A 26,927-nucleotide genomic window follows, 5' to 3' on the forward strand; every position below is an offset into this window, starting at 1 on the left:
AGTTAAGCCAGGGGGGCCGATAGGGCATGAACAGGGAAAAGGGGGCACAAAGACATACTTTTCTTTCTTATTCTCATTTAAAATATCTTGCTTTTAATTATTTAATAATTATCTGAATCTTACACCCAAAGTTTTAATCTGATGTAAAATGTATAGAAGTCCATTACTGTATATAGTAACTGTTAAGTCTAATATACCCTAGTAAGCTGTATGTAGTACTTTTTCCTTTGGGAAAATACCATCTGTGAATTCTGCGATTCTGTTGAAGAAAGATGTTGAATCTATTTAATTATTCTTGAAAAATAATTTTTTTCTGTGATTTTTTTTTCACCCTGCATCAAATTAAAGTTGATTACATTGATTAAGCATCATGAGGAAGAGGGTGGTTCCCTATTTTCTTTTGCTGGGAGTTTGCAACCCTATTAGTTAGGTTGCTTAATATTTCTGCTAAGTACTCTTTAAAATATCAGAGTAGGGAGGATGGAGTAGGTTTAAGTTTATTAGATTGATCAGTGTTGCTAAACTATGAAATATTTTGGGTGCAGTGTGTTTTGTTTTGTTTTTTTACATACAGGTATAACAGAATAGCTTTAGTGTTGTTGTTTTTTAACTTGAGTATGAACTTATACAAAAAGCAGCAAGATATTAAAAAAACAGTTTTATTGATTAAAAAACACACTATATCGGATTCATATCGGTATCGGCAGATATCCAAATTTATGATATCGGTATCGGTATCGGACATAAAAAAGTGGTATCGTGCCATCTCTAATATATACAGAGATGTGAAGTAGGTAGGTAGGTAGGTAGGTAGATAGATAGATAGATAGATAGATAGATCTCTGTAACAGGGGCGATTTTAGCCCAGTTTTGGAGGTGCTTCAGCACCCCCAAAATGAATCAAAGCACCCCCAAAGATGTCTTACTTTTTTTGAAAATATTTGCTGTTTGTGGGACACACACTAAAAGTATAAAAAGCATACAGTACTTAATTGAGATGGAACATTTTAACAACAAAAGTATAGATAACCCCTCCCCCCTCCCAAAATGGTTTGTTCCAGCTCGGCTCTCTTCTACTTGCTCTAGCGCCGTTGCTGCCAGAGCTATGGTGGCTGAGACGCAGCAGAGCGGAGGTGGAAGTGCCTGGCTTATAAGAGGACATATTAGCTGCATTTAACTTTCAGTTACTCTTTATATAGTTAGGTAGGAGTCAGACCATGTTTCTTTTTAACTGAAAAACATTACACCACATAACCTGCTGTGTTGAAAATAGGGCTGCCACGATTAGTCGACTAGTCACGATTACGTCGACTATCAAAATCATCGACGACTGATTTAATAGTCCACACGTCATTTGAAGCTTTGTAAGATCACAAAAGACGCAGGAACAAGTAGTAGAATTTAAGAGTGTAATAACGGACTGAAACAGAAGATGGCAGCACTGCATGTACAAGGATGCCAGCTGCTGTTAAACCCCGAAGAAGGAGCTGTGTCCCAGAATTCATAGCGCAGCCCAGCTCAGTTTCCAACAATGGCGGCAGCTAGTTAGTTTTAATATTACTCTTATTATTCTTTCTGGGTCACAAAATAAACGTTTAGCATATTTTCAGGCGAGAATGTAGCTGTGTAAACCTCAAATATCTGCTCAGTTTATCAAGACACCACATATTTTCAAAAGCGCTCTGACGTTTTCTGAGACGTCTGTTACCCACTAGCTTGATAGCTAGCCGGGGGCAAGGCTCACTAGAGCCGCTGAGAACACCGGACTCCCGGCAAATCGTTTTCAAACCCACTGTGGTCTTTTGCTACTCAGGTTAAACATATATAAGTCACTTAGATAACTTAAAAATGTTTTTGTTTGGCTTTTTTTTAGTATTTTATTTGTTCCTGAGTAAATTGGTTAGGCTGAGATTAAAGTTATAGTTTTTACACAGCTGAATAAACGTCAAGCAGACAACTGATTATCAGAAGTGTGAGATGCTCAAGAATATACTCCGGTGTCCCGTTATATTTTAGATAACAATGAGTTTATTAAACTTCACCGAAACAATCTGCAAATTTCATTCAAATTTAGTAAACTATCTTCTTGTCTTTATTTTTAGTTAGCACATACCTTAAACACTTAAAGCTGTAAGCTAATGATAGTTATATGAGAGCAGATGCTGCTGGTGCATTAAGCTGTAAGCTGTACATCCAATGGATGCATGATCTGATTAGTCGACTAATTGCAAAAATAATTGGTGACTAGTCGACTATCAAAATAATCGTTTGTGGCATCCCTAGTTGAAAACGTGTTTTCCGACAATGTTTGCTCTGTAGTAAAATTAGCGATATTTGACTGCCCTGTTGATCTCATTAAAATGTATACAGCCTATTTAAAATCTAAAACTTAACATTATCTAGCCTGCTGTTGTTACCACTGTCCTGTTTGAAATGTAATGAGAGAAACTGGTTATTTTGCCATATGTGCATGTGCCGATATTGAACCCAAGGTACTAACTAGCTAACTGACTGGATGCCCATTAACCTTATAACTCCTGTTGTGTGTGTGTGTGTGTGTGTGTGTGTGTGTGTGTGTGTGTGTGTGTGTGTGTGTGTGTGTGTACAGATTGTCAGTCCAAAGAGGGAGAGAGGAAAGAGGGGAACATGAGGACAAAGTACAAGATCAGGAAGTACCAGGTAAGAAAACAGACAGGGAGTACTAACAGGCAAAACAGTAACTGTTTAACTGGCAAAGAAAAAGAAAGACAAACAACTAATACAAACAACTCATACAATCTGGAAGTTGTGTTCTCCCTATATTAAAGCTGCTATACAGAATCTGCAAAACAAACTGGGTTGTCAGCCCTGGCACTGCATTACCATATTGAGCTTCAGTCAGAGGAAGTCACGGTTGCCAAAGACTTTATAAAGCTCAAGAGTGAGGCTGGTGCCATTCCAGATATGTTAACATTGTACAATCTTCCGGATAATCAGATCTTCCCCAAACTGAAAACTGTTATTCAGGTTGCCCTAACAAACCCAGTTAGCAGCTGTAGCTGTGAAAGGTCTTTTAGTGTCTTGAGTCAGCTCCATACCTGGCTGAGAAGGACCATGGGTCAAAGCAGACTCCAGCACCTGGCTGTGATGTCATTTGAGAAAGAGATGCGTGAGAGACTTGACCACCAAAATGTGATAGACAGATTTACCAACCTGAAGGTGAGGCAACATAGGTTAAAAGAAAAGAAAAAATCTGCAGAGCCATAGTAGTATCTGCAGTAAAGATATTTTCATACATTGTATACATTGTACCAAAGGCCAAGTGTCTCCATTTTCTAATAATATTTCGTATATTTCAAGGACTCTTCTATTTTTGGAGTGTATTGTTTATGTATCTGTATTGTATTATTAGAAGTGAATCTCTGTCCAAAAAATGCACACAGTTTACTTTTTACTCACTATGAGCATCATTTATCATTTTTCCCCAGTAATTAAGGTTAGGATATGTATTTTTTCTTAAATTCCAGTCCATTCTTCTTTGGCAGCATTTTATTAACCTTGATCAGATTTTATGGTTTTGTTACAGACTTTTCAAAAAAGTGTTTTGCTATTCTTTCAAAAATGTGGGGATTAAATTGTGTTAAAATGTACAAAACAGTGATGTCATGTTTTGTGACGAGGACCCAGGCACAGAGAGACTTGATGAATTTAAGAAACTTATGATTTAATAAATAAATTTGCAGACTTGCACAGAGAGGGTAAAATTATGATGACTGATAATGGAGATGAAGACAACAGACGATGAGGACAGGGAGGCCCAGGGGTTTAAATGCACCAAGGAGGCAGTCAGAGAGAACTCGGGACAACTGGAGGCATTTAGGGATGCAGGGACTGACGGAGACGGGAAGAAGTCTCATTGTGATGAGTAAAGTTTACCTTGCCTGGATGGGCAGCTCTCTGGGTGCTCAGCACCCCCAAAGCTCTGATCCTAGAATCGCCCCTGCTCTGTAATAAATAACTTTACTGTGTCACCGATTACTCTGCAAAGGAAAGTTAGTCAACATCCAACGACACGTGTTATAAACGGGGAAGCTTTCCATAGAAGCTAAAACATTTTTGTATTGCTCTGCAAAGTCTAAGGGCATTGGCTCATTTTCGAAGCCCGTCTGAAGCGGATATGAGAGGAACTGCAGCTTTTAGCGTCACCACATTACATTTTTCTGGGGGTTGCCACCTGTGGTTATCAATAGTTTAGGCTGCATCAAAATGTTACTTAATCCACTGTCGTACTGTTCTGAACAAACGGTTTAAAAGAAGGACAAGCTGTTATTTCAACTCCCATGCCTTGCTTGTAACGTTACCTACTGACGTAACATCCGGTGGTGCTGTTGGCGGGCAGAAGGTGGTCGTGCGGATTGTTAGCATCGGGGCAGAGGCTATTGTGTGACTCATTAAGAAAGCACGTTGCAAACATCGTTCTCGAGCGCGCTGCAAAGCCAGCTCATATTCTTGTGTCTCCACTGCCGTGCATCCAGTTTCTTTACTCGTCTGTTGGATACGGCTAAATCTCCCTCGGGCCTGCCATTAACCCATACAAGCGCCGCGAAGCTTTCTTTTTTCAAAGGTAAGGCTCGTGTTCGTTAGCATTTTGAGGCAAAACGCGCCAGCGATCTGCCTCCTGCCTTTCACTTGCAGGTGGCAGATCGCCTGGCTAGTCTCCGTGCTCATGTTGTAAACTTTACATTTCTGGCGAGTCCAGTTCAAGTAAACCCAACTAGTCTGGAAATTATATTAGCATTCGTCCATTCTTAAGCTAGTGCTGTGCAAGGAGCTCACGTCATGTGCATACATAAGGGACAAACTGCGAGCCACGCTCGTTGTCTTTGGCACTTGAAAATAGATTGGAAACACTGGTATTGTTGTATGTGTGATTACAAATTCATCATTGAATTTGTGTGTACAGGTTGTCGCAGTTTGCGTTTGCAGGTGGTGGCATGTTGCAAACTGCATTCATGGTGATACAGGCAACATGGAGGCGGGCGCTTTTCTTCGCTACCAAACCACCAGACTCGAGAAATTTAAACGGCGTATCATTAAGGATTTCGCGCTAGAAATTTGCTGCCGACTCATATCATTAGTCTTTTAAAGAGTGAATAGGAAAAACGTATTAGTTGACACGTATGTAGGCAGTGTGGTCATCGGCGTTTTACCGCCTCGGTGCATTCATCTTTGATGCTCGAAATCGCAGGGAAAGTTTAGCCTGCAGTATAGGCGAACAACCATTTGTTGCTTCACCTGGAACCCCTGCATGCCATTAAACAGTGATTTGGTCAAGACATTAAGCCATCAGCACCGTCCTCTCTTCCTGGCTAGTATTTACTGGATTATCCTATTTAGTATTCTCCTATTTGCCTATGTTGATTACACGAAACTGGCCAACTAACACTCTCCAAACTTTATACCGTTTTCATAATTTGCATAATTCTTAGGATCCCCCACTTTCTGTGTGCACATTGTGGAAGCAAGAATACTGGCAAAGTTCTGAGAACCCAGTTTTTAGTTTTATTTTGTTTTGGGAGTTTTTGTTTGTTTTGCTTCAATGCATGCATTCAGAGCAGAACAATCCTTAAATGATCATAAACTAGGGTTAGGGAAGCTACACTTTAAACAGAAACATGTCAATGCACAAACAGGGCTAAGTAACATTTGAAAAGCTGGATGGAAACCTGCAGATGCAGTTAGTAGTGTTCCAGCTTATGGTACTGTCTGAGAATGCTGTCAATGTAGATAAAAACAGACTGAGTGATTGTCTGCAGTTTGGAAATGGACCAGTTCCGAAAAGTGCTGTAGCTGGTCATGTTTTAATGACCTGGGTGCTTGGAGGAATTTGTTTCTTGAGGGGGCTGGGATGAGAAGAAAAGAGAGGGGATCACATTCCTAACAAAGACTGTTTTCACCATTTGAGTTCACCTGTGAAGCAAACTGGCTGAAAGAGACCTTGACTATTTTTTTCCTTTACAATCAGTAAGGTTTAAAGGAGAATGATCTAAATGTCTTTTAGATAAGACATTTAGATGCAGGTAAGCCCAACCTTTTAAACAGTACATTTGAATAATGAATGAAACTAGCACCACTGACCAGCAATGGGTCATGTGGTTAATTTTTATGATTGTTTATGTGCAAATTGTTTAAGGTTGGAGAAACCTGTAGAATCAACTTGTTGGGATTTCCTTGCCTGGATGATTGAGCATGCATCAAGACAGTATGCAACATATAAGTGTAATCTATTGACCTGTAGAACGAGTTGTGGGGAAAAATAATTTGTTAGTGTAGAAGGATCATGCATTTTAACTGAGAATCATCTGCATGAACATTTGTTTTACCTGGAGACAGCCCTCTCACGCAAATTCTAAATGTTCAGTCTCTGCTAAACACATAGACCCACCTTTGTCATCTACAGGCTGACCAATTGCTGCTGATCAGATATGCGCTGTCAACATTTCATAGTTTTTGATCAAGGAGATAATGCAGACCACAAAGTAATATTGTGATGTCTTTTAATTGCAATGATACTTTTAACTTTCTAATCAGTTCATTATAACCTGTGCACTTTTCCTCCTGGGACCTTCAGAGGTTATCTTATCAGACGTCAAGCTGGCGACCCAAACAGGAAAGAAGCCCAAGAAGGCAGAGGAGGAGGAGCAGCCTGCAGCAGCTCCACCACCAGCCGCAGGACCAGCAGCAGCAGCAGCAGCAGCCCCTGTAGCAGGAGCAGCTGAGGAGGAGGAAGAAGAGGAGTATGTGGTGGAAAAGGTTTTGGACCGCAGAGTGGTGAAGGGCAAAGTGGAGTTTCTGCTCAAATGGAAGGGCTTCTCAGAGTGAGTGCAAATGTATCTTTCATATTTTAGTTAGATTCTTTATTCTGACACATCTTTATCAAATGTAGTGACTAGTTTTGTTTAACTGTGTTCAATTGCAAAGTGAACTTTACAAAACTTGAACTTTTTAAAATTAAATGTCTGAGGTTTTTTTTTTTTTTTTTTTTTTTTAGCTTAACCAAATTTCAGCTTTTTTTGTAGCTTTTATATTTGTCATGGTGATGTGCTCATTGAACAAGGCAATGGACTGAAAAATGTAAAAGAACTAGGGAATACAATTAGGAATTTTAGATTAAAGATTGATTTAATTTGAGCTAGAATCTCTGCAAATCACATATTTCCATCTGCACTCATGTTATCTAGTGAGGACAATACATGGGAGCCAGAGGAAAACTTGGACTGCCCCGACCTTATTGCTGAGTACATGCAGAAACACAAAGAGAAGGAAGAGAAAAAGAAGGAGAGCAAACGGAAAGCAGCCAGTGAAACCTCGGGAGACGGAGAAGAGCGAGGAAGCAAAAGAAAGAAGGAGGAGGTGAGAACCTCAGTAAAGAATCTGAGCAGTCAAGCTCCCCCCGCAAAAGTTGTTTGTGTTGTAAATCTCCCCACAGTTGCTTTAACCCTCCTGTTATGTCTGGGTCAAACTGACCCATTTTTAAAATCTTAAAAAAAATAGTTAAAACGTTTTTTTGAGTATGGAACTTCTTGTACTTGGCTTAATGAGGGTAATCAACAAATAAAATAAAAATGGTTCATTTACGTATGTGCACCCCTAAGGCCCATTAGGCCCTAATGTCATAGTGGATGAAAGGCTAGTGGCATTTCGAGCTCACTGCCCATTCAGGCAATATATGCCTACCAAACCAGCCAAATATGGCATAAAAATCTGGGCAGCATGTGATGCAAACACTAGCTATGCATTGGACATGCATGCTGGAAAGCTGGGTGGAGGAGTCCCAGAGAAGAATCGGGGCACAAGGTCTCAGGGAGCACAGCATAACAATTTGTGACAGTTTTTTCACAAGCTACAACTTGAGTCAGGAGCTTCTAAAGAGAAAGACTACAGTGCCACCTAAGGGGGGGTGGACAACTTGGACAAAGTCACAGTGTCCTACAGGACCAAGCGAATTACTGCACGCTGGCCCCTGGTCATCTTTTACAACATGATTGATTGTCCGCCTATGACGCATTTGTCCTTTGGATGGAGATCTTTCCTGAGTGGTACATGTCAAAGCTGTACAAGAGGCGCATCTTTCTTGAGGAGCTGGGGAAGGCACTTGTGGTACCGCATATACAACGGAGGCAGCACATGCCAAGGACCTCACCTGCTGCAGCTACAGTGAGGGAGAGGCCTTCACCCATTACACCAGTGCTTAAGGTAAGTGTGTGTCTCTGTGAGAGTATGTTGTGTGTGTCTTGAGATCAGCAAAAAACATAGTAATCATCATCCTCTTCTTTCTAGATTGCTGCTGGTGGGAAGAAGCAGAGATGCCAGTTCTGCAAGCCATCTGATGATGTCGAGACAAGCATGACCTCTGTAAAAAGTGCAAAATTAATTTGCACAAAACATTCAGTGATGACATGTCCCTCCTGCGCTGTGTAGACACATGCACCTGTTTCAGTTCCACCTATTAATTTTTGTGTATTTCTAGTTCTAAACATTGCATAGTGTTACTGTCACAACATTGACGGCCTGTCACTAGTGTACTGTGGCGACTCAGACACACACACTGTCTTCATATTGCTAATCTTGTATTTTGATCCTTTCTAGATCTAAAACAGTGCTTAAATAAAGTTTACTTTCACTACAAATCCTTTCGAGTCATTAGTCTTGATTTTAAGTCAGCGGGTCAATTTAACCCAGAAGACATGTCACATGTTACTTTTTCTGCATCACTGCAAAAAAAGGAGAAAAATAGAAATTGTAAAATAACTTTTAAAAATAATCAATTTCATGTAAAACTATTGATATATGTTGGTGTTTCCAGCATACATTAAGTTTTAAAAAAAATTTTTTTATGAAAAACAAGTGAATTATCCTAATTGAACCATGATCTGTGAGGGGTATACACCATTACACCAAATATTGATTGAAATGGTTAGTAATGAAGTTAATAATGAGATATAATCAATGTTTATTTTGGATAAGTAAACATGCCCCAAACATCATTGGTAATCCTGAGAAACAGTTGCTTTAATGTCTATGGAGTGATGTCCCCTGCCTGCTTGTTTTCCTTACCTTTTGCCAAATGCCTTCCTGTGTCTAGGGTGAGAAGGCCAGAGGTTTTGGCAGAGGACTGCAGCCTGAGAGGATTATTGGAGCGACAGACTCGAGCGGAGAGCTGATGTTCCTTATGAAGTGGTAAGTTTTCATTGTCACAAACGTATTATAATGAATCCCAGTTATTTCTCTGCTCTGTCATTTGGAAGTTAGAAGTTATCCAAATTCAGCGAAAGGTCTTATAAATTCATAGATGCAAGTTATTTTTTCCTCTCACTCTGGATTCCAGAGTTTATTGTACTGCGTAACTGAGCACTTTATTAGGGAAACTGTGAGTTTTAATCAATTTAACTCAAAGAGCTTTTGGTAAAGCTCTTTTATGGGTTTTTTGTTACTCAAGGTTATTCATTTTACGTTCTTGTTAATGATTAGAAAAGTGATTATTTGTTTGGAAATTCCAGGAAATACAAATAAGCCTGCAGACTGAGAGGGAAGTGTTGTGAGGTCTAAGATATATTGGATCCTGATCATTCAGGACTGTTTAATGGTTTTAGATTAAGAGAAGGATTTTAAGTGACAATATCCCATCTAGGTTATCTGTGTCTGGTTGGACTGCGTTGTTCCTGAGATTTTACAGCCAAATAAAATCATTTTGTTTTGCATGGATATGGACATTTACAAGAAAAGATCTGGCATTTTTGTCAATATTTAAGAAGTGTCTGTAGTGTAACCACATCTACAGAATAATATTCAATGTATTTTCAGCACAGCACGCATGTACACACCAGCTGTCAGAATATAGCTGAACAGGTGGGCCTATTAAAAAGGCCAGTGAGTCCATTGGCTATGGCTTCAAAATAAAAAGTTTGGTTCTTGACATTAATGAGATTTCTCTCTTCGATAAAACTCAACAGGAAAAACTCAGATGAGGCTGACCTTGTCCCAGCTAAGGAAGCAAACGTCAAATGTCCACAGGTGGTCATCTCTTTCTATGAGGAACGCCTCACATGGCACTCCTACCCCACAGAAGAAGAGGAGAAGAAAGAGGAAGACAAAAAAGACTAGAATTTTTTGGGGGGTGCAAAGAAAAAAGGGAGGTGCAGGGCAGGAAATCAACTGTGCCCTGGTGAGGTGTCATCCAGGTTGGTCAACTCTAGCAGCAACTTTGGCAGCAAAAGCAATGAAAAATATCTGCCAATGTGGCTGACAGAGGGGGAATAAGAATTGTTTTCCTGCCCTGCAAGGATTTCTCAAAAGATGGTCCCACCTGTATCTTGGCGGAAAAGTTTTTAATTATTTATTTTTACCATCTTTTTTTTTTCTTTTTTTTTAAACAAGTATGCTGATACTTAACTTCCTCCCTTAACCCCCACTATGTTTAACAATATTCAACGGAAAACAGTGGCCATTGTGAAATTTTCTCCTACACTTAGTGAAAAGGGGCAGCTAGCTGTCAGCTTACCTCTTTGCCTTGAAGCAAGCTCAAAGTTTGGCTGTGATTTGTTAGTTTTTCTCCTCCAGTCACTGTTCCTTATTTTAGATATCTGTGTTTGAAGAGGGGGAAAAAAGGTTGTAAAAGAAGATCGCAAATTGTGACAGACAGGACAAAGTTTACTTCCTGCTTCGTCAGGATACAAAGGTGGGAAATTCTTTTGAATGGGGATGAAGTGAGGAGTGAAAGAATGGACAAACAATTTGTCCATTCAGTATCTGTTCTTTGTGCCACCCATTTTCTCATTATTGTTGATGTGGTCATTTTAATCTCATGCATCATTGACTGTTCATTGTGACAGGTTAGAGACTACATGCGGGGCCTTAATCATCCTACCAGCCAGCGTGGCAGCTACGGATGTCACAGTACAAGTGGACCAGGGAAATTCCACTATTCTGAGATGTGGATTTAATACCAGTCAATGTATTTTCACCAAAAAAATGCAGTATAGTATACACATTTTGACACTCAACTACTATGACAGTAGCTTCATGTCATAAGCTATGTGTTGGGATAAACAGGCTCTTGTTAGCCGCTAGTTTACCGATATTTCAAGTGGTAAAGGTTGTGTTAAATGTGGAGAGTGGAGTATGTTACCTGCTGTTAGTCGCTGGTTTTGAGTCCCAAACTGCAGCCAGTATTACCATGTTATACTTGGTTGTTTGGTTACCTAGTACTGTCTGGCGTGGTTATTATTTTAAATGAGCTGCTTGTGAACATTGTATGCAGTGTTTCCTGAAAATTACTCTCTCCACTCTGTGTGTACTCAAAACTATTTTAGTGATACTAAAGCCCCTTTCAGATACATTCTGTCAAAGTTGTTACATTGCTACTAAAACATGGGTCACTGTTACATGCTCATACATACAGTGTCCAAGAGCCTTGTGTCTTGTATGCTAAGACTTCATGTTTTTTGACAATGTGCATAGACTTGAAGTGCTGCCAGGGGTGGAACGTGTAACCTCTGCTGCGCACACTTGGTGAGTCGGATCTTTCTTCTGAATTTGTAAAAGGCGAAAGAGACTGAGACATGGGGGGGCATTTTGGTCCCATCTATTCATGTAATCTTCAGACCTGTTCCCTGTTAGTCTGTCTGGTAATAGATAGGATTTTTATTTTTTTTTTCAGGAAAAAAGTGCATGTCTGGAAGGGGCCTAAGTTGAAAAAACTCACATATTGAGCTGTCCTAAGAAGTTGTTCTGATTGGGCAAAACATTTAAGTGAACTAAGTCCACTGAAGGTCAGCTGCTTCTGTAGTCTTGGAAAGAACAGGAAAACAGCCACATGAACTGCTGAACTATAAAGGCAGCTTGTTAAGTTTGCTGCCACTTTGGCTGGTAGGTGGCGGTGTCTTCTGACTCGATAACAAACAAGTGGGTTTCACTGCTGTCGCAGATGGCTGAAAGTTTGTCAAATGATCTTTATTTCCACTCCCTTGTTTTTAAATCTTCACACACATGTACCTGTGTTTTGTAGGCTGTATTATTTGAGCTTGCACTGCCCGGGCAACACTTAACATACAGTATTCTTTCACATTCTTTGCTTGACACTTATTTTGGTGAATAAAATAGGATGTATCTTTAAAACTTTAGCATGCTGAGCAGAATCAGTTTAAAAATACTTGTCAAGTGTTCTGTGTTGAATGTAGCCCGGTTGTGTACATGTATGTATACTGTATTAAAGTTAGAACAGTAGCTGGCATATCTGGGTAAGCTGGTTCAAAACGGTTCATACTTCAGGTGGCGTTTTGCTGTGCCTGTTTTGTTTTTCGCTCATTTTATTAGCCTTAGCCCTGACTGTCACGTATGGAAGGTGTACAAGAGTACTTCATGCATACACAAACTGGGTAAAGGTTGCAACAGTTTCTTGCCTTTTTAAATTGAACACAAGAGGCTAAACTAGTCTGGTTTAAGTTTTTACTGTGAAGTCCTGCATCCTGACTACTTCACCACTGACTGGAAGGAACTGAACTATCTGTACCCAGGTCTGCTACGTAGGTTTTCTCATCTTGTCTCAAACTTTTGTTGTTGTGTTTTTGTTTGTTTTTAGTGGATTAGCTTGTGTTGTCTTGTTGCATGTTCATTTTCTTTTGCTATGTTGGCATCATGGCTGATCTACTTTTAACTGTTTTGAAAAATAAAAGGGTTTTGTTTTCTAATTATTTTGGGCTTTGGACTCTCAATTACTTTTATTTTAAAAGTGCACACAAAGATGTATTACTCTGACCAGAAAAACTGCAAAAGCAGAATCTCAATACAGTTACCAACCAAGACACTTAAAAAATGTCTTTTCTAGTAGCCACTTTTCTCAGTATTAGCAGATGCAGAATAAGAAAAGTAGTGGAGATGCTGAAATAAATATCCTGAGTTGTTAAGTGTAGATTAAGACTCTAGATTCTGTATAATCTAAGCTAGGGATGTGTCTGCCATAACAAAACAAAAAGGTAAAAAAAAAAAAAAAAAGCCTTTCAGGTAGGGTGTAGGCCAAAGCAACAGCTTATCTGCACCTAGCCGTCAACGCCTAAATACAGAGTTTAACCAACCACATTTGTTGAAATACTTCTAATGGCCAAATACTCAGGGGTTGCCACAATAGATATTCTACCTCCATCTCACCCTAGCCGTAGCATCCTATGTCGATGTAGCATCTGCATGTCCTCCTTCAATACGTATTAAATCTTCTGTGTGGTTTTCCTCTGTCTTCTGTCTGACAGCTTCATATTCAACATAATTTCACTATTCCTTTTCTACATTTGTCCAAGCCACTCAACCCTCTGACATACTCAATTCTAATCCTGTCCATCCGGGTATCTAACAATGAAAACCCCAGCATCGACTCTCCAGTTCTGCTTCCTGTCTTTTTATTTTGACTGGCACCAAACGATACCTTATAGCAAGTTTCACAACTGTCTTGTAAAGCTTCTTTTTTACGCTTGTTGAAATAATTGAGATGAATGACATTAGAATCAGAATTTTATCATCTGTTTATAACGTCTTAGAGGTACATGCATGGAACAAAGAGCAGACAAATTAAAATTATACCAGACATGTACTTAGTGCATTGTCACTAAAGGAACAACATTTTACTTTTGGGAAAAAAGATTCTTTAAAAATTAATTCCATCCATCCATCCATCTTCTTCCGCTTCATCCGGGGCCGGGTCGTGGGGGCAGCAGCCTAAGCAGAGAAGCCCAGACCTCCTCCCCAGCCACCTCCTCTAGCTTATCCAGGCGTTCCCAGGCCAGTGGAGAGATATAATCTCTCCAGCGTGGCCTGGGTCTGCCCCAGGGCCTCCTCCCGGTGGGACATGCCCGGAACACCTTACCCAGGAGGCATCCTTGTGAAATGCCTGAACCACCTCAGCTGGCTCCTTTTGATGTGGAGCAGCAGCGGCTCTACTCTGAGCCCCTCCCGGATGGCTGAACTTCTCACCCTATCTCTAAGGGAGAGGCCAGCCACCCTTCGGAGGAAGCTCATTTCCGCTGCTTGTATCCGCGATCTCGTTCTTTCGGTCACTACCCACAGCTCTTGGCCATAGATGAGGGTAGGGACGTAGATCGACCGGTAAATTGAGAGCTTCGCTTTTACACTCAGCTCTCTCTTCACCACAACAGACCGGTGCAGCGTCCGCATCACTGCAACTCCAGCACCAATCCGTCTGTCGCTCTCCGGCTCCCTTCCCTCCCTCGAGATACTCCTCCACTTGGGGCAGGAACTCATCCCCGACCCGGAGTGGGCACTCCACCCTTTTCCAGCTGAGAACCATGGCCTCAGATTTGGAGGTGCTGATCCTCATTCCCGCTGCGAACCGTTCCAGTGAGAGCTGGAGGCCATCACCCGATGAAGCCAACAGAACCACATCATCTGCAAAAAGCAGAGATGAGATTCTGAGGCCACCGAAGTGAAATTGAAAGCCCTCCGCCACCATTAATTCCACTATGCTTAAAGATACTTTTTTTATTTAAATCATGTAACAGTACATGTACACCAATTAGCTTGAAGTTCAAGTGTTCTAAAAATCACACTGTTTCTCTGATAAACAGTTTACATTCGCCCATTCACAGTGTCTGAGTCCAGCAATGTTAGATCCACTTAGATCCACAAGTTTCACTAAGGATTGCCACTGCTTACTGATGGAAAACATCAGGATATCATGTAGTAGTTAGATTTTACACTGTATTTCTAAGTTTGCATTTGGAATAAAACCTGTTCTATACCTTTGTGCTACTAACTGTTTAGGGTCAATACACATTTGTTACAAACTCTATCCTTATTGTTACATATCATTGTGAATATACTATTAATATACTAGAACCAAAAAGGATACATCTGGCAAAGGCTATATTTTCAGCATAACCAATAAATCAGTCCACTTCCTATATATTCATTTGGCGTAATTTGTGTAAATTTAGCAGTGGCCAGCTGTCTGCCTTTTCAAATTGTGACCGCTCTGACACTCAACATTTTTAAAACCCACCTGAAGAAACATATTTACTCCCTAGCTTTTAATTGTGACTGAGCTGTTTGGCTTTTGAGTCTTGTTTTCTATTTTTCTATATTCATTTTCATTTTTCTATATTCATTTATAGTTTGTTTGTTTTTTAGTTAGTACAGCACTTTAGTCAACCTGTGTTTTTTGTTCAAATGTGCTCATAAATAAATTGATTTGACTTGACAACTGTTTATCAGCAAAAAACTTTGGTTTGAACGGTGTGGTGATCTGGAGCCTTTCTGTGTGGAGCATGTTCTCTATCATATCAAGACTATCTCTCCACTCTATTACATATTCCATATGTACGGAGTGGAGAGATAGTCTCTCACTCAGAGAACCTTAAACTCAAAACTAGAAAAATGTAGAAAGACAAGTTATAACAGCAGATGATGCCACCTCTGAGAGTGCACGGACTCTTTAGTCTGCTTGGATAAAATTCAGTAGTGATAACATGACATCGCATTGTTCTGCAGAATTTAAAAGATAGTTTCCACTAAGAGCTTTCAATTAAATGGTGTTTATTAATATTGCTAGCATAATGTCAGCCATCCTCACCATTATTGCATTATCCTTCCATTTTAAGTGTTTGATTTTGGGGCACGCTAGCTGTAATGCAAGATTGCATTTCCTTAATAGTCGCCTGACATATATAACTGTAACAGCAGGGGAAAAAAAGACCGAATGAAACTTATACAGGTTATATATTCCAAATTCAATATTTCAGCATCAATGGCCAGAAACACAACACTGCTAGGCGCAAAGTAAACCTTTTATTTTTATTTTTTCATGTTTTTTGTATTACAAAAAGTTAAGTTCCCATGTCCTTGAATACCAGCAAGCACACTGGGAATTAACAGAATACAAACAAGGCTTATATGCAGGTTGGAAATTTCACCTTTTTTAAAAAATCAATTTCAAAAACAGGATTCTGATTATGTAGTTGTCTTACTGCATTTCTTTGACAGACAATGATTCTTTACATTGTGTGAAGCACTGTACGCCTGCCATGATAGTTGTATTTCCCAGTGTTTTAGACAATAGTATCACCCAGCATGTCCATCTGGTTGTGTTAACGACTGAGCAAATCTCTGTTCATTTTCCTGGTTGTTTACATAGCAGTCCATCCCAATTGACACACATTCTGAACCAACAGTCCTGAAACATCAACAATATACAGTGCTGCTACCACAATTTGTTCTCACATATAATTCTATATCATGACACATGATGTTGCTAATATTTAATCTTTTTTTTTTTTTTGTTGGATATGTCCTATGAAATGCTACAACCTACTGATATAGCTTATTTAGCCAAAAAAAAAAAAAAAAGGTATATGCGATACCACAAAGCTTCCAATGTGCCTAGATCTGAAAATATACATCTGAATATTCTACCCTATGTCTTCAAGTTTTGGGAAATTAACTTTGTTGTCCTGAGGGTACTGTGTGGGCACGGTGCAGTCTAGGAACTGAATATACCCAGGTTTGAGCTCCATGAATCCAAGTCTTCCCTGTGCAGGTTTCCTGTATCACTATCAACAACTCGTGTACTCTGGCTCATAGTCAGTGTAGTGTCAACGACTTTTGGGGTCTATTAGCTGATAGCAAGGATCAGGCCTTCTATCTGTTTTCTATACACTGGATGTTGAACACAATATTTTTAAGCATAAGAAATCCTTAGGCATTAAACTAGCATTCTAGAATGCTGGTCCCGGGTTCGCTACCCACTTAAATAAAAACTCAAATTGCCCTGAAGCTTAACACAAGCCAAAATCAAGTCTTTTTCCATTTCCTGCTCAACTTCCATTTTCCCAATCCATCAATCATGCCAACAAGTAAGGACCCTTAGGGAAACATGCTTGGTTCTTTGAGGTTTTTGGACACTCAGGACTATTTGTTTAAAAAAGACCCTGGGTTCCTTCCTCACCAACCTACCACCTTCATTTTGTGGTCACACTTCCTTTTAAAGAACCTCTTTACATTTTTTGATATCTCTTCACTTCTTCTTGTCCCTTTGACTCTGTTTCTTACTGTTTCTTCCATTTGGTTTAAAATGAAGCATGTACTCTGTAGAATCCATGGGACTCCCTTCCTCCCTTGTCAACCTGGAAAATACTTCCTTGTATAGCATTTCCATATGGCGTCTAATTTCCTGCAGATTCCTTAGGGTTTCCCGTTTTTCTCTTAGTAGACGTGAACGGTGACGCCTTAAAGAGGACACATCGTCCTCCAGGCCAAACAGCACATCTTGTTTCCTCTTCCTGCAGTTCTGGGCAGCTATCTTGTTCTTACCACGACGTCGTATGTCCTTGATAAGGGTAAGTTGCTCCTCACTGAGCTGGTAATTGGATAGTAGGCTATTAAACTCCTCCACTGGCAGATTAACAATTAGCTCATTGGAGAAAGGGATCTTCAGGGTTTGTGCACGGCGCTCATCCTGACCCCAAATTTTGTTCTCTGACATGGATCTAGAAAAGGACTGTGGGTAAGGTTTGACACTATCGCGTTGTTGAGTCGATTTAGCGTGTTTGGTAGGCATCTTGCCGAGGGGGATAGAACAGGCGGAGGACCAGGGCATGTTATACGTGTGATCATGGCCAATATGCTCCAGCCAGGAAAACCCATGAAACAGACTATGATCAGAATAGTCGACAGGAACAAGCTTATTTTCATGATTCTCTCCTCCTACTGCCCCCATGTCTTCCTCTTCAAGCTCTTCCTGCTTTATCATCATTACTGCTTCCACATCTGAACCAGCTAAGTCTTCCTCAGAATCTTCATCATCATCTTTGGAGAAGGAACTTCCCGTAGCTGAGACATAAAATGAAGAGGACGTTGACGAAGAGGAACAAGAGGAGGCCTCAGAAGTACATGGAGAAGCAGGGCTGTGGCTGAAGTCCAAGGATAGACCGGAGTCTGAATCTAGCTCACCCTCACAATCTAGGAAGATTAAGGTTAAAAGTAAGATCAAAGTAAGTTTCACAGTTTCATTATGTGCACTTTTTTATTTATCATGCTCTTCAAAGAACTGTACTGAACTGTAACTGTTACAGATTTTGTAAATAAAATAGTTATGGTATTGCCTACCTGTGGAATTGCCATGATGATGTGTTGATGGTCGACCATGATTTTCTATGACTGCAATCTTAGAGCCTAAGTGGTCATCATCACTGCCAATTTCCTGTTCTGCTAGTTCATGGTTGAAGCAGCTTTCATCTTCCAATCTGGCTGCCATCTCAGGACTGAATACTTCCTCCAGAGCCTGGTCCAACAATCTAATTTCATCCAAAATGGCAGCATCCTCTAAAAGATCACTAAGTGGAACAGGAAGATCATCTTCATTGTCTTCATACCCCAGTAGGTGACTGGGAGGAGACCCCACAAGGTCTTGGGTCATAACATTTCCATCTAAAGGTAGGGTGGAATTGGAAGATTGAAAGTTAACATCAATGCCAAGACGATGTTCTGGTTCCATCCTACCCACATCAACTTGTGATAAAAAACTGATAATGTCATCTTCTTCCATTAGTTCCATGCTGAAGTCTTCTAAAGGTTCTTCTGCAAGCAGATCTGTTTGGTCTGGAGGACTATTCAAGGGATGTCCATTAATGTTATTCATAGTGTCCCGTGTGTTTAATGCTGAGTTGTGGTCATCCAATTCCGCAGTAGGGGTTAACGGAAGCAGGACTGGCTCAGACTCAGCTTGAGGCTCTAATAAACCTGGAAAGATGGTGTGGGCATGGTGGCAAAAATATACATATATTATTTACAACAGGTTGTGGGTTTGGAACAAACATTCACAGAATTGTCTGTAAACAAGAAAAGCAAATTATGCCATATATTTAGAAAATGTCTGGATCTTATATAGGAGTTTTCTTAAGGGTTTTCCAAAGTTATTAGAACTTACAAATTCCTGTAATCTTGACTATGAAAGTGATCAGTGTTTTGTATTATTTTTAAAAACCCAGACAAAATGTTGTTAAGTTGGGCTCAGGGTCCTAATTATTTTTTCTAAGCATCTACTGAAAAAGGTCCCAAGATATTTTTAAAAGCTGTGGAAACATAGACATAACATAAACAGCTATGGATTATTATGAAATTAATTACCATGTTGCAAATGAGTCTCCTGGTCAGCTTCTGTAACAGGATTGTCACAGCAGTTAGACATTGTTCCAGACACAATTCCTCGAAAGGTTCCAGATGGTCCTGAACTTAGATTGTGGTCTGATGATGCCATGTCCATGTCTGTGTTCTGGAGGGCAGAAATGAGAATTGTATCTAAATTTACTGTATCTTGATTTTTTAATTTTATCCCATAATTTTATCTCACTCTATTTAGCAAATATATTTTCATTTTTTTCTCCTAGTCACCTCAGGTTCCATGATATTTAGCAAATCCTGCCAATGGAGCTCAAAGTCCATGGAGGGATTCTCAGTAGGGAACAGTAGGGAATCTCTGTCTGAGGGCTGACTCTCCAGGTCCCCCACTCCACCACCAACATCATTTAGCTGAGGTCAAAGCAACCAAAAGAAATTCTGAGCACTGTTAAACGTAAGGAAACGTAAGATTAAAAACAAATGAGAAGAGAACAGACTATGGTGGCAACCTACCCATTGTTCCTCTGTGGAGGGGAAGGTCTCCTCCAATAACCTGAAACACTCCTGGAGGGAAGTCTAAAGAAAGGAAGAAAAAAAACTGAGTTTAACCTATCGTTAATCTTTGCTGGATGACTAAGAAATCAGACACATCTTTATCTATAAATCTCTTCTTGGGCTGATTATATGCGTAAAAACCACAACCAATACAACCTTCATTTTCACAATATCATACAATTGACTGTCCAAAAATCAGAGCAGAATTGGGGAAAAAGGCTTTTAAATACGCTGCCCCTGCTTCCTGGAATAATCTGCAGAAGGAACTGAAATTATCAGAACTGGTTACCTTGGGAGAGTTTAAGTCCATCTTGAAGAACGAGAGAATAACTCTTTTACTCAATGTGATTGTTTTTAATATTGCTCTTAATTTGATCTGTTATTGTATATTTTTCACATGTTCGTACAGGATATTGTATTTGTTTTAATGTTATATACTTATGTGGTACATGTATTTTGACATTTGTTGCCATGATGCCAGGTCTCTCTTGGAAATGAGATTTTTAATCTCAAGAGATTTTAGCTGGATAAATAAAGGACTAATAAAAAATGACCACATGGGTGCTTATTTTAGCTGACCTTCAGGGGTGGTCTGGATAGTGGTGTCTGTAGTTTATTAATCATGGTTAGCAAGAGATTGTGCACTTTCTGGATTGGTTACAAGATGCCCCACACCAGGATCCAGGAAAGCCTAGAACTGTACATCAGGTCCTTGAGTTGTTTCATCAGCAACTCAAGTGGCGAACCAACTTCAAGTCACTATCATGCGAGATCTACCAAGGAGATGCTCTGCATAGGCCTCAACCCCCTCAGTGAGATAAAGACTGGCTATGGATACTGACTACAGAATGGAGCAATTGTCAGCAGCCTCCTCTACATGGATAACATCAATCTGTATGCCAAGAGCAAACAAAACATTGATTCACTGACATACAGCCGTGACACTGGAATATCGTTCAGATGGTAACGAAGAGAGGAAAGGCTGAGGGTATATATATATATATAAAACAAGATTTATTTCCCAGGGTCAACACACCTGAATCAAATGATTAGTTCATCACCAGTCCTCTGGAGAACTTCAAGACATGTTGAGGAGGTAATTTAGCCATTTAAATCAGCTGTGCTGGATCAAGGACATGTCTCAAACCTGCAGGACATCGGCCCTTGAGGCCTGAAGTTCCCCACCCCTGCATTAAACGAATATCTATCTCCCTGGTTGCCCACTTATATTCATTTCCAAAGATGGTAAACATTTTGTAAGAATTTACCACAAAAGTCAAACAGTAACATTTAATAAAAGATACATTATTTAATTACAATTACAAATCCAGCAACTGCTGCTCACCAAAGGCTTCACACGTGTGCCAGTTATATTGGGTAATTTCCATATTGAAATCTGTCAGATGCATTTTCTGTTTTACCAGGCAACAAACAGACAGACTGGCTCAAAATATCTTCGACCTTCCTGACCTGATTGGGGACTTTCGAGACAAACCCAAGACCCCCAGCAGCTGGTCAGCTGAGACAAATATGTGGCTTTCAACATACAGAATATAAATCAAAGCTAGATTGCTGCTGCATGACAGGAGTTCAGCTTAGTGTCTCATTTTGCGCCCAATTCATTCCATTCATCATAACTGCTTAATTGTTTTAGTTGTGACTATAGCAATGTAACTGATTTATTTACTTATTTATATGATCAGTTTCATCACTGCTCGCTACTCCTGTTTACTTCCAGTGTGCCAGTTAAAACCTCATGCAATAATGTGCGTTTGTTTACAAGCATGACGGCTCATTGCTTGTGAATGTCTGAACTACTGCTGTAAACAGGAGGGATTGCAAAACGGAGGAATGCCGATGTGTGTCAGTAAGCAATAAGTTAGTGATCAGGTTTCAAAACAAGCCAGACAGTCACAAGGCTGAAGGACACTAATAAGGCTTTCATTCTGTATGAGTGTGACTGTGTTTGTGTGTACGTTTGCTAGTTGATTCTGATAGCTGACAGGGAATTTAAAACATCATTATATTTGTTTTCATTTTGATGAAGAGGGGATAGCTGTGTGTGTGTTTGTCCTGACTGGACATGCCGGCCTGACTGGACATGCCGGCCAGCATGTGGGTTATTTTTATACTGTACATTCTGTTTGTTGGCATCGGTCACAGTGTTTTGTTTAGTCATAATTTAGTGTGTGTAACCCCGTCTATAGTGATGATTAAATAATGTGGTGATCTTTCTATGTATCTTTCAAGAAACCCTTAACACTGTAAGCTGAGAGAGATGTGGTTGCCCTTTTACTGTTACAGTACTCAGATACTAAGACAGGTTAAGTGAGTGTTTAATTCTGGTCAAAGCTTGACCAGGCATGTGAGAGCTGTTGCCATTATTAAAGGGAACTAGCAGCAAGCAGTAACATGGAGTGAACTGTTCATCAGCACATTCGCTTACCTAAAATTAAAGTTAACATTTTGACACTGCTACTATTATTTTTGGCTCTGTTTCAATGTGGGATATTCATCCTTAGTTCACCTGCCTTGTTTCCGCAGTGGATTTGTAGATATGAACTGGAAGTAAACTTTTTGAACTACTTTATTATCCGTTAACGCTAGTAAGCTTAGTTAGCAAGCTTCATCCATAGGGGTGCAAAGCACAGACTCGGATCCCTCCAGTTAGTCCTCAGTAATTGAGTCTATATCACACAACAAGTTATATTGTTTGCCATTAGCAAAAGGTACCAAAACAACAGAGACACTGGAGAAGTCCAATCAGCAGCTGCCTGGATCTACACACCTGTCAATGAGGCCAGGCCCTAACTTCAAGCTTCAACAAATTCTCAATGGGCAAATTCACTAGGAAAATATCTGAATAAATTAAGATTAAAATATAAATAAAACTCAAACTGTACAACTTGCAGTTACTCAGTATCTAGTACCATTAGGTGAAGCAGTCGGTGGGCATTAAAAGAGTAGTGAGCAGTGTGCGTGACCCCAAAGACTCAAGCTTGTTGGCTGCACGACCAAAACAGTGTACTACAAGAAAAGAAGAAAAGCTACAGCTAACAGACATTTTCTCTTCAGCAGGCTCTTGCTTTTATTCTTTCATGTGTTGCAACTGTACTGATTTTATTGCTTCAGCTTCCTAGTGAGGTCATGTGGTGTGAGGTGAGGTTTCCTAGTGACTCATCAATCTCTGACTCATTCTCTCTCGTGACATCAAGCTCAGTTTGGGTGACAGTCAACAAACAAAAACAGCTCTTTAGTCGAGATCACTCGTTCATATAGTATATATGTAAATAATGGCCAGCGGTTTCTATTCATTCCAACATATCTACACTGCTACTTCAGTGACAATATGGGTGGACCTACAGACCCTAAATCTGTTGATATTTTACAAGAAGCAGCATTTTTATTTTCAGTGCAACCTAATGATTTGGTGGTCCCCTGTGGTTTGACATTTGTGGTTTTAAATCAAACTATTGAATGGATTGGACATATAAGCACGCTCACTCCGTTCTTCCTCCGCCTCAGTGCATATTGAGGTGTAAGACAGTGGTTATCGGGCATATGGTATCCTTTCACTTTCATGAACCAAAAATGGAACTTTCAGGGCCGTTTAACACAGCAGCTTGGCAGGTGTTATACACAGATGTTCTCTTGGTCTGCTCTCAAATTATTGACTCATCATCTCCACTCAGTTCACATCTATTTCTCCCTACTCCCAGCCCTATGAGTGCCAATATGCCAATTAGAAAAGGCTTTAAACAGACAGAGCCAATTGTCAAGAAACAATTTCACAAACAGCTGTAAAAGCTGCATGTGAACAGGATTTTATCCTCTAGATAACACATTGTTATCTCAAGGATAAAGGTCAACCCTTGTAACTTAATTCTCTTTGGCCTAGTGTTAACTATTACAGCATAGACATCCCTGTATAAAGGCTGTGTGTTCTCTTATGGGACTGTTTATTGATGATTTTATCAGAGAACATGTAATAAACCTTTGCACACACTTGCACTTAACCTAGTTCAGACATAAGTCAAAATGGTTTTAGAGGAGCATGGCACATGAAGATGAAAATAAACAAAAGAAAAACTATATTTGAATGTTGCAAATCACTCCATATAAACCTGCTGTACCTCTGTATCCTCTTTCTCCTCTTCATCCTCAAGTTCAGCTTGTGGCTCCGCAGGCAGAGCAGTCAACTCTCTCTCTATTTCAGCAGGAGTTCTTTCCAGCAAGGATGCCTGGTCTGGAGATCTTATGGGGAGGGGTTCTGGCTCCCGCTGGACCAGCCATGTTTCTAGTTCTGCATGTGGAACCTGTGGAGAAAGGTTCACAATTATATGAACTTTTCTCACAAGATCACAGGAGTCTTACCAAAAGCATTCATTTTGCTGTCCTACAATAAGCTGTATAGGATTAGAGTTAGGTGCACCGCTACTACTTTATGTAGAATTTTTTATATAGCATGCCCAAACAGAAATCTTACAATAGAAGATCAGATATGTGTAAAACACTCTGATTTGATCTGATTTTGTAGTTTCTGAAACTATCTTTGTTTCACATGTGGGTAAAAATACGCTTAAGCCTACTCCTGTGGTGACCTGGTGGATTTTAAGAGGTAAATGTTTCAGGTTTTTGTGCTATTCAGCGAAATCTGCTGCCCGCTGTAACTGAACAAACTGACATGACAGTTCTATCTATAATCATATCTAAGCATACTTTTAAACTGCTCCTTTAATCCTTAAAATTGCATGAACTTATAATTGGAATGCAAAGTATTGATGCCTAAAGAGATAACGATTAAAAAAACAAATCTTTTTTTTACGTGTAGTCTGTCCAAAGAGCGCACCCAGCCCAGCAGCCTTTGTGCTGTAGAGAACCCATCTAGTTCTACACTTTTGGGGTGCAAGCCTTCCTCCAGGTGATCACGGAGGTTGTGGAACTGTGTTTGGGTGAGGGCTGAGGTTGGACCCAGGAACATGTCATGCAAAGAGGAAGGCAGGTAGGGCTCCAGTTCCACGTCCACCCTCACGCCACAGAGACTCAGCAGGATGGCCATCTGGATAAGGCCTTCTGTAAAGTATTTCTTGAGGTGCAGCATTGTTTTGGCAGATGACAGTAGTTTTAGAAAAGCAGACTATAAAGCTTGATGTTGGTCACCACCACTGTGGTGTCTTTTCTTTTGCGTGGTTCTCCTGCAAGAAGCAAAAAGAAGCTCTTTTAGATTCTACTCTATATCGTGGCTCAATGGGAAAGTAAAGAAGATAGGAAAATACACCAATTCTCCATTGATCAGGGCCTAATCCGAAAAAGGCAATCTGGCAAATTTTAGATGTTGTTTCTTATTTAATCATTGCAAATAAATATATTAAATATATTTTAGTCCCTTCCATATGAAAACGTGTTGTAATTTGAGTGCAAAGCCCTGCAAAACTGTGCTGCCCAGACAGTTTCTGTCCCATTTACAACTTCACAAAGTCTGATTCATTTTAACAAAGTTAGAACTTTCTTACTGCTACGCTCTGTAACCACTAGAATCACCCTTCGATTAGCCTATAATTGATGCTAGTACTACACCCCCCACCATTATGATGTTGATATTAACTCCAGCTATCAATTGTAATCTTCCACTGTCAGTGTAGCCTGCTTTAGAGCAGTTGAGCTCTGACAGTTAGTATGAGGAGATAAGACAGGCGCAGGTCAGGGCTGGCCTGTATCACTGCTGTCAGTAACTTTGACCTACTTCTAGAAAGTCTTTGGTAACCACCTGCCTGGCCCACAACGCCTGTGTTACTCACTGCAGCCACATGATGTAACTACCAATGTTTGCCTGGAAAACCCCTCTCCATGTACTCCATCCAAGAATTGAGTTTACTTTTCCTTCTGTGGTGATCTGTTTAGAGAAGGTGGTGTAGAACTCCTGACTGAGACAGGAGCCTGAAATCTTTTTAGCAACACTTTAAGACCTATGGAAAAAAAATAATTATAAACTATATTGTTTTTTGTAAGTGTTCCCTTATGTTGTATCCATACTCATCTGGCATTGTACTTGGTACCTGGCAAACTAATACAGCCCTGCAAACTTCTCATTGTGGGAAGTATGATTAATAAACTCAGGGTTTCCTACGGAAAAGTTGTTAGTGCCCACAACTGTGAAAAAAGTGTGAACGCAAAGGAATTCAATACTCTCTCTCACACACAGAAGAGCAGTAGCTAACTTTGATTAGTGGTCATAAGTGAGTGGATTTTAAATGAACAGGTAAAACAATATTAAATCATAACATTTTAGCCCCTTCTCAGTTTATCAAACAATTCTGTGTAATGTAAAAAGCAATTAGCGGAAAAAGAATGAAAAGATGTTGTTGTTATCTGATCAGTCCTCTCATCTTATGATCATAACCATAAGAATCAATTAAAGCCTATTAGGCTATTACCAAGTATCAAGTAGTCATAATTCAGAAAAACGTTTCTCTGCTACTGGATTAATGTGTGTCTTTACTGGTCCGGCTGGCTCTTGTATATGTGTCATGTTAAATGTTAAATTTGTAAAATACGATTGCATTTTCCATGTATTATGTAACATTGCCTCTTGAAATTAGGCTTGGTTAGAAATATGACGGAGAGCCTGAGCAGCAGGTTGCACAGTGTTTTTATCCCCGATCATCCAGAACATCCTGATAACTGTTTTATCGCGGAGAAGCCGCTTATACATACACATGCATTTTATTTGTACCCTACAAAAAGAAACATAACACAACGAGAGCCTAACAGTGTAAGCACGTTAGTAGCGTACATTATAACAGCATTACCGGGATACTGCTGTGACTCCACTGGCGACTCCCAAACACACCCTCATACAGAAGTATACAGACACAAAATAATATACAAAAGCACATCAAAGTAATTAATATATCGATAATAAGTGTGGGCATAAAAGATGCTGTCTTACCAGTCAGGTTTAGTGTGTGCTCAGGGTGTTTGTTGATCTCTCCTACACTACCCCAGCTTATGTTTCTGTTCACTAGAACTGCCCTGGAGGGTGGGACCTTTTTAAAGTAGCACCCTCGTGGTGACGTGTAATAAGCCCTCCCTAGGAAAAAAAAACACTGGCGTGTGTGTCAGCATTTCCCTACTTAAGCTGGGGACTTCTTTTAAAAGAAATAAACAAAATATTGCTCACCAAGTAATGCCTGCGACAACAATAATACAGGCCG

General features: G+C 39.9%; 2 protein-coding genes and 1 long non-coding RNA gene across 4 annotated transcripts in view; 2 read left to right on the plus strand and 1 right to left on the minus strand.

The window, feature by feature from the left end:
- LOC146520668 (uncharacterized) overlaps nucleotides 1-3,198 on the plus strand; it is a 489,613-nt gene extending 486,415 nt beyond the window's left edge. Inside the window, exon 2 of the long non-coding RNA XR_014873604.1 lies at nucleotides 2,609-3,198. This is a non-coding gene — a long non-coding RNA (uncharacterized LOC146520668). The remainder of the gene's footprint in view (nucleotides 1-2,608) is intronic.
- Nucleotides 3,199-6,724: 3,526 nt separating this feature from the next.
- Nucleotides 6,725-12,731, plus strand: cbx1a (chromobox homolog 1a (HP1 beta homolog Drosophila)). Its single transcript, XM_085156039.1, has 4 exons — nucleotides 6,725-6,857; nucleotides 7,221-7,392; nucleotides 9,125-9,219; nucleotides 9,993-12,731. Exons 2-4 carry the CDS (start codon nucleotides 7,282-7,284, stop codon nucleotides 10,141-10,143), a joined length of 357 nt encoding a protein of 118 aa, XP_085012165.1. The 5' UTR covers nucleotides 6,725-6,857; nucleotides 7,221-7,281; the 3' UTR covers nucleotides 10,144-12,731.
- A 3,092-nt stretch (nucleotides 12,732-15,823) lies between these two features.
- On the minus strand, nucleotides 15,824-26,762 carry nfe2l1a (nfe2 like bZIP transcription factor 1a). 2 transcript variants are annotated; one of them, XM_085156006.1, is made up of 8 exons: nucleotides 26,663-26,762; nucleotides 24,563-24,908; nucleotides 23,847-24,029; nucleotides 19,672-19,734; nucleotides 19,432-19,569; nucleotides 19,168-19,312; nucleotides 18,148-18,780; nucleotides 15,824-18,000 (listed from the first exon to the last, which is right to left on the minus strand). In XM_085156006.1, the coding sequence occupies exons 2-8, from the start codon at nucleotides 24,812-24,814 to the stop codon at nucleotides 17,057-17,059; spliced, it is 2,358 nt and encodes a 785-aa protein (XP_085012132.1). In that variant the 5' UTR covers nucleotides 24,815-24,908; nucleotides 26,663-26,762; the 3' UTR covers nucleotides 15,824-17,056. The 2 variants fall into 2 exon arrangements, with proteins under 2 accessions (XP_085012132.1, XP_085012131.1); XM_085156005.1 differs by having other exon boundaries at nucleotides 24,539-24,908; nucleotides 26,663-26,761.
- Nucleotides 26,763-26,927: the final 165 nt, after the last annotated feature.

This window comes from Neolamprologus multifasciatus, chromosome 4, assembly GCF_963576455.1.
Source record: "Neolamprologus multifasciatus chromosome 4, fNeoMul1.2, whole genome shotgun sequence".
In the NCBI taxonomy this organism is placed as follows: domain Eukaryota; kingdom Metazoa; phylum Chordata; class Actinopteri; order Cichliformes; family Cichlidae; genus Neolamprologus; species Neolamprologus multifasciatus.

Excerpts from the sequence above, each read along its gene's own strand:
- nfe2l1a (XM_085156005.1), bottom strand. The coding sequence starts at position 24,814 with ATGCTGCACCTCAAGAAATACTTTACAGAAGGCCTTATCCAGATGGCC. Across the intron at positions 24,030-24,538 it reads GCTCTTTGGACAGACTACAC|GTTCCACATGCAGAACTAGA; the intron begins GTAAAAAAAAGA and ends CTTTCTCCACAG. Across the intron at positions 18,781-19,167 it reads GGAGACTCATTTGCAACATG|GTTTATTAGAGCCTCAAGCT; the intron begins GTAATTAATTTC and ends CCATCTTTCCAG.
- cbx1a (XM_085156039.1), top strand. The coding sequence starts at position 7,282 with ATGCAGAAACACAAAGAGAAGGAAGAGAAAAAGAAGGAGAGCAAACGG. Across the intron at positions 7,393-9,124 it reads GCAAAAGAAAGAAGGAGGAG|GGTGAGAAGGCCAGAGGTTT; the intron begins GTGAGAACCTCA and ends TCCTGTGTCTAG. Across the intron at positions 9,220-9,992 it reads CTGATGTTCCTTATGAAGTG|GAAAAACTCAGATGAGGCTG; the intron begins GTAAGTTTTCAT and ends AAAACTCAACAG.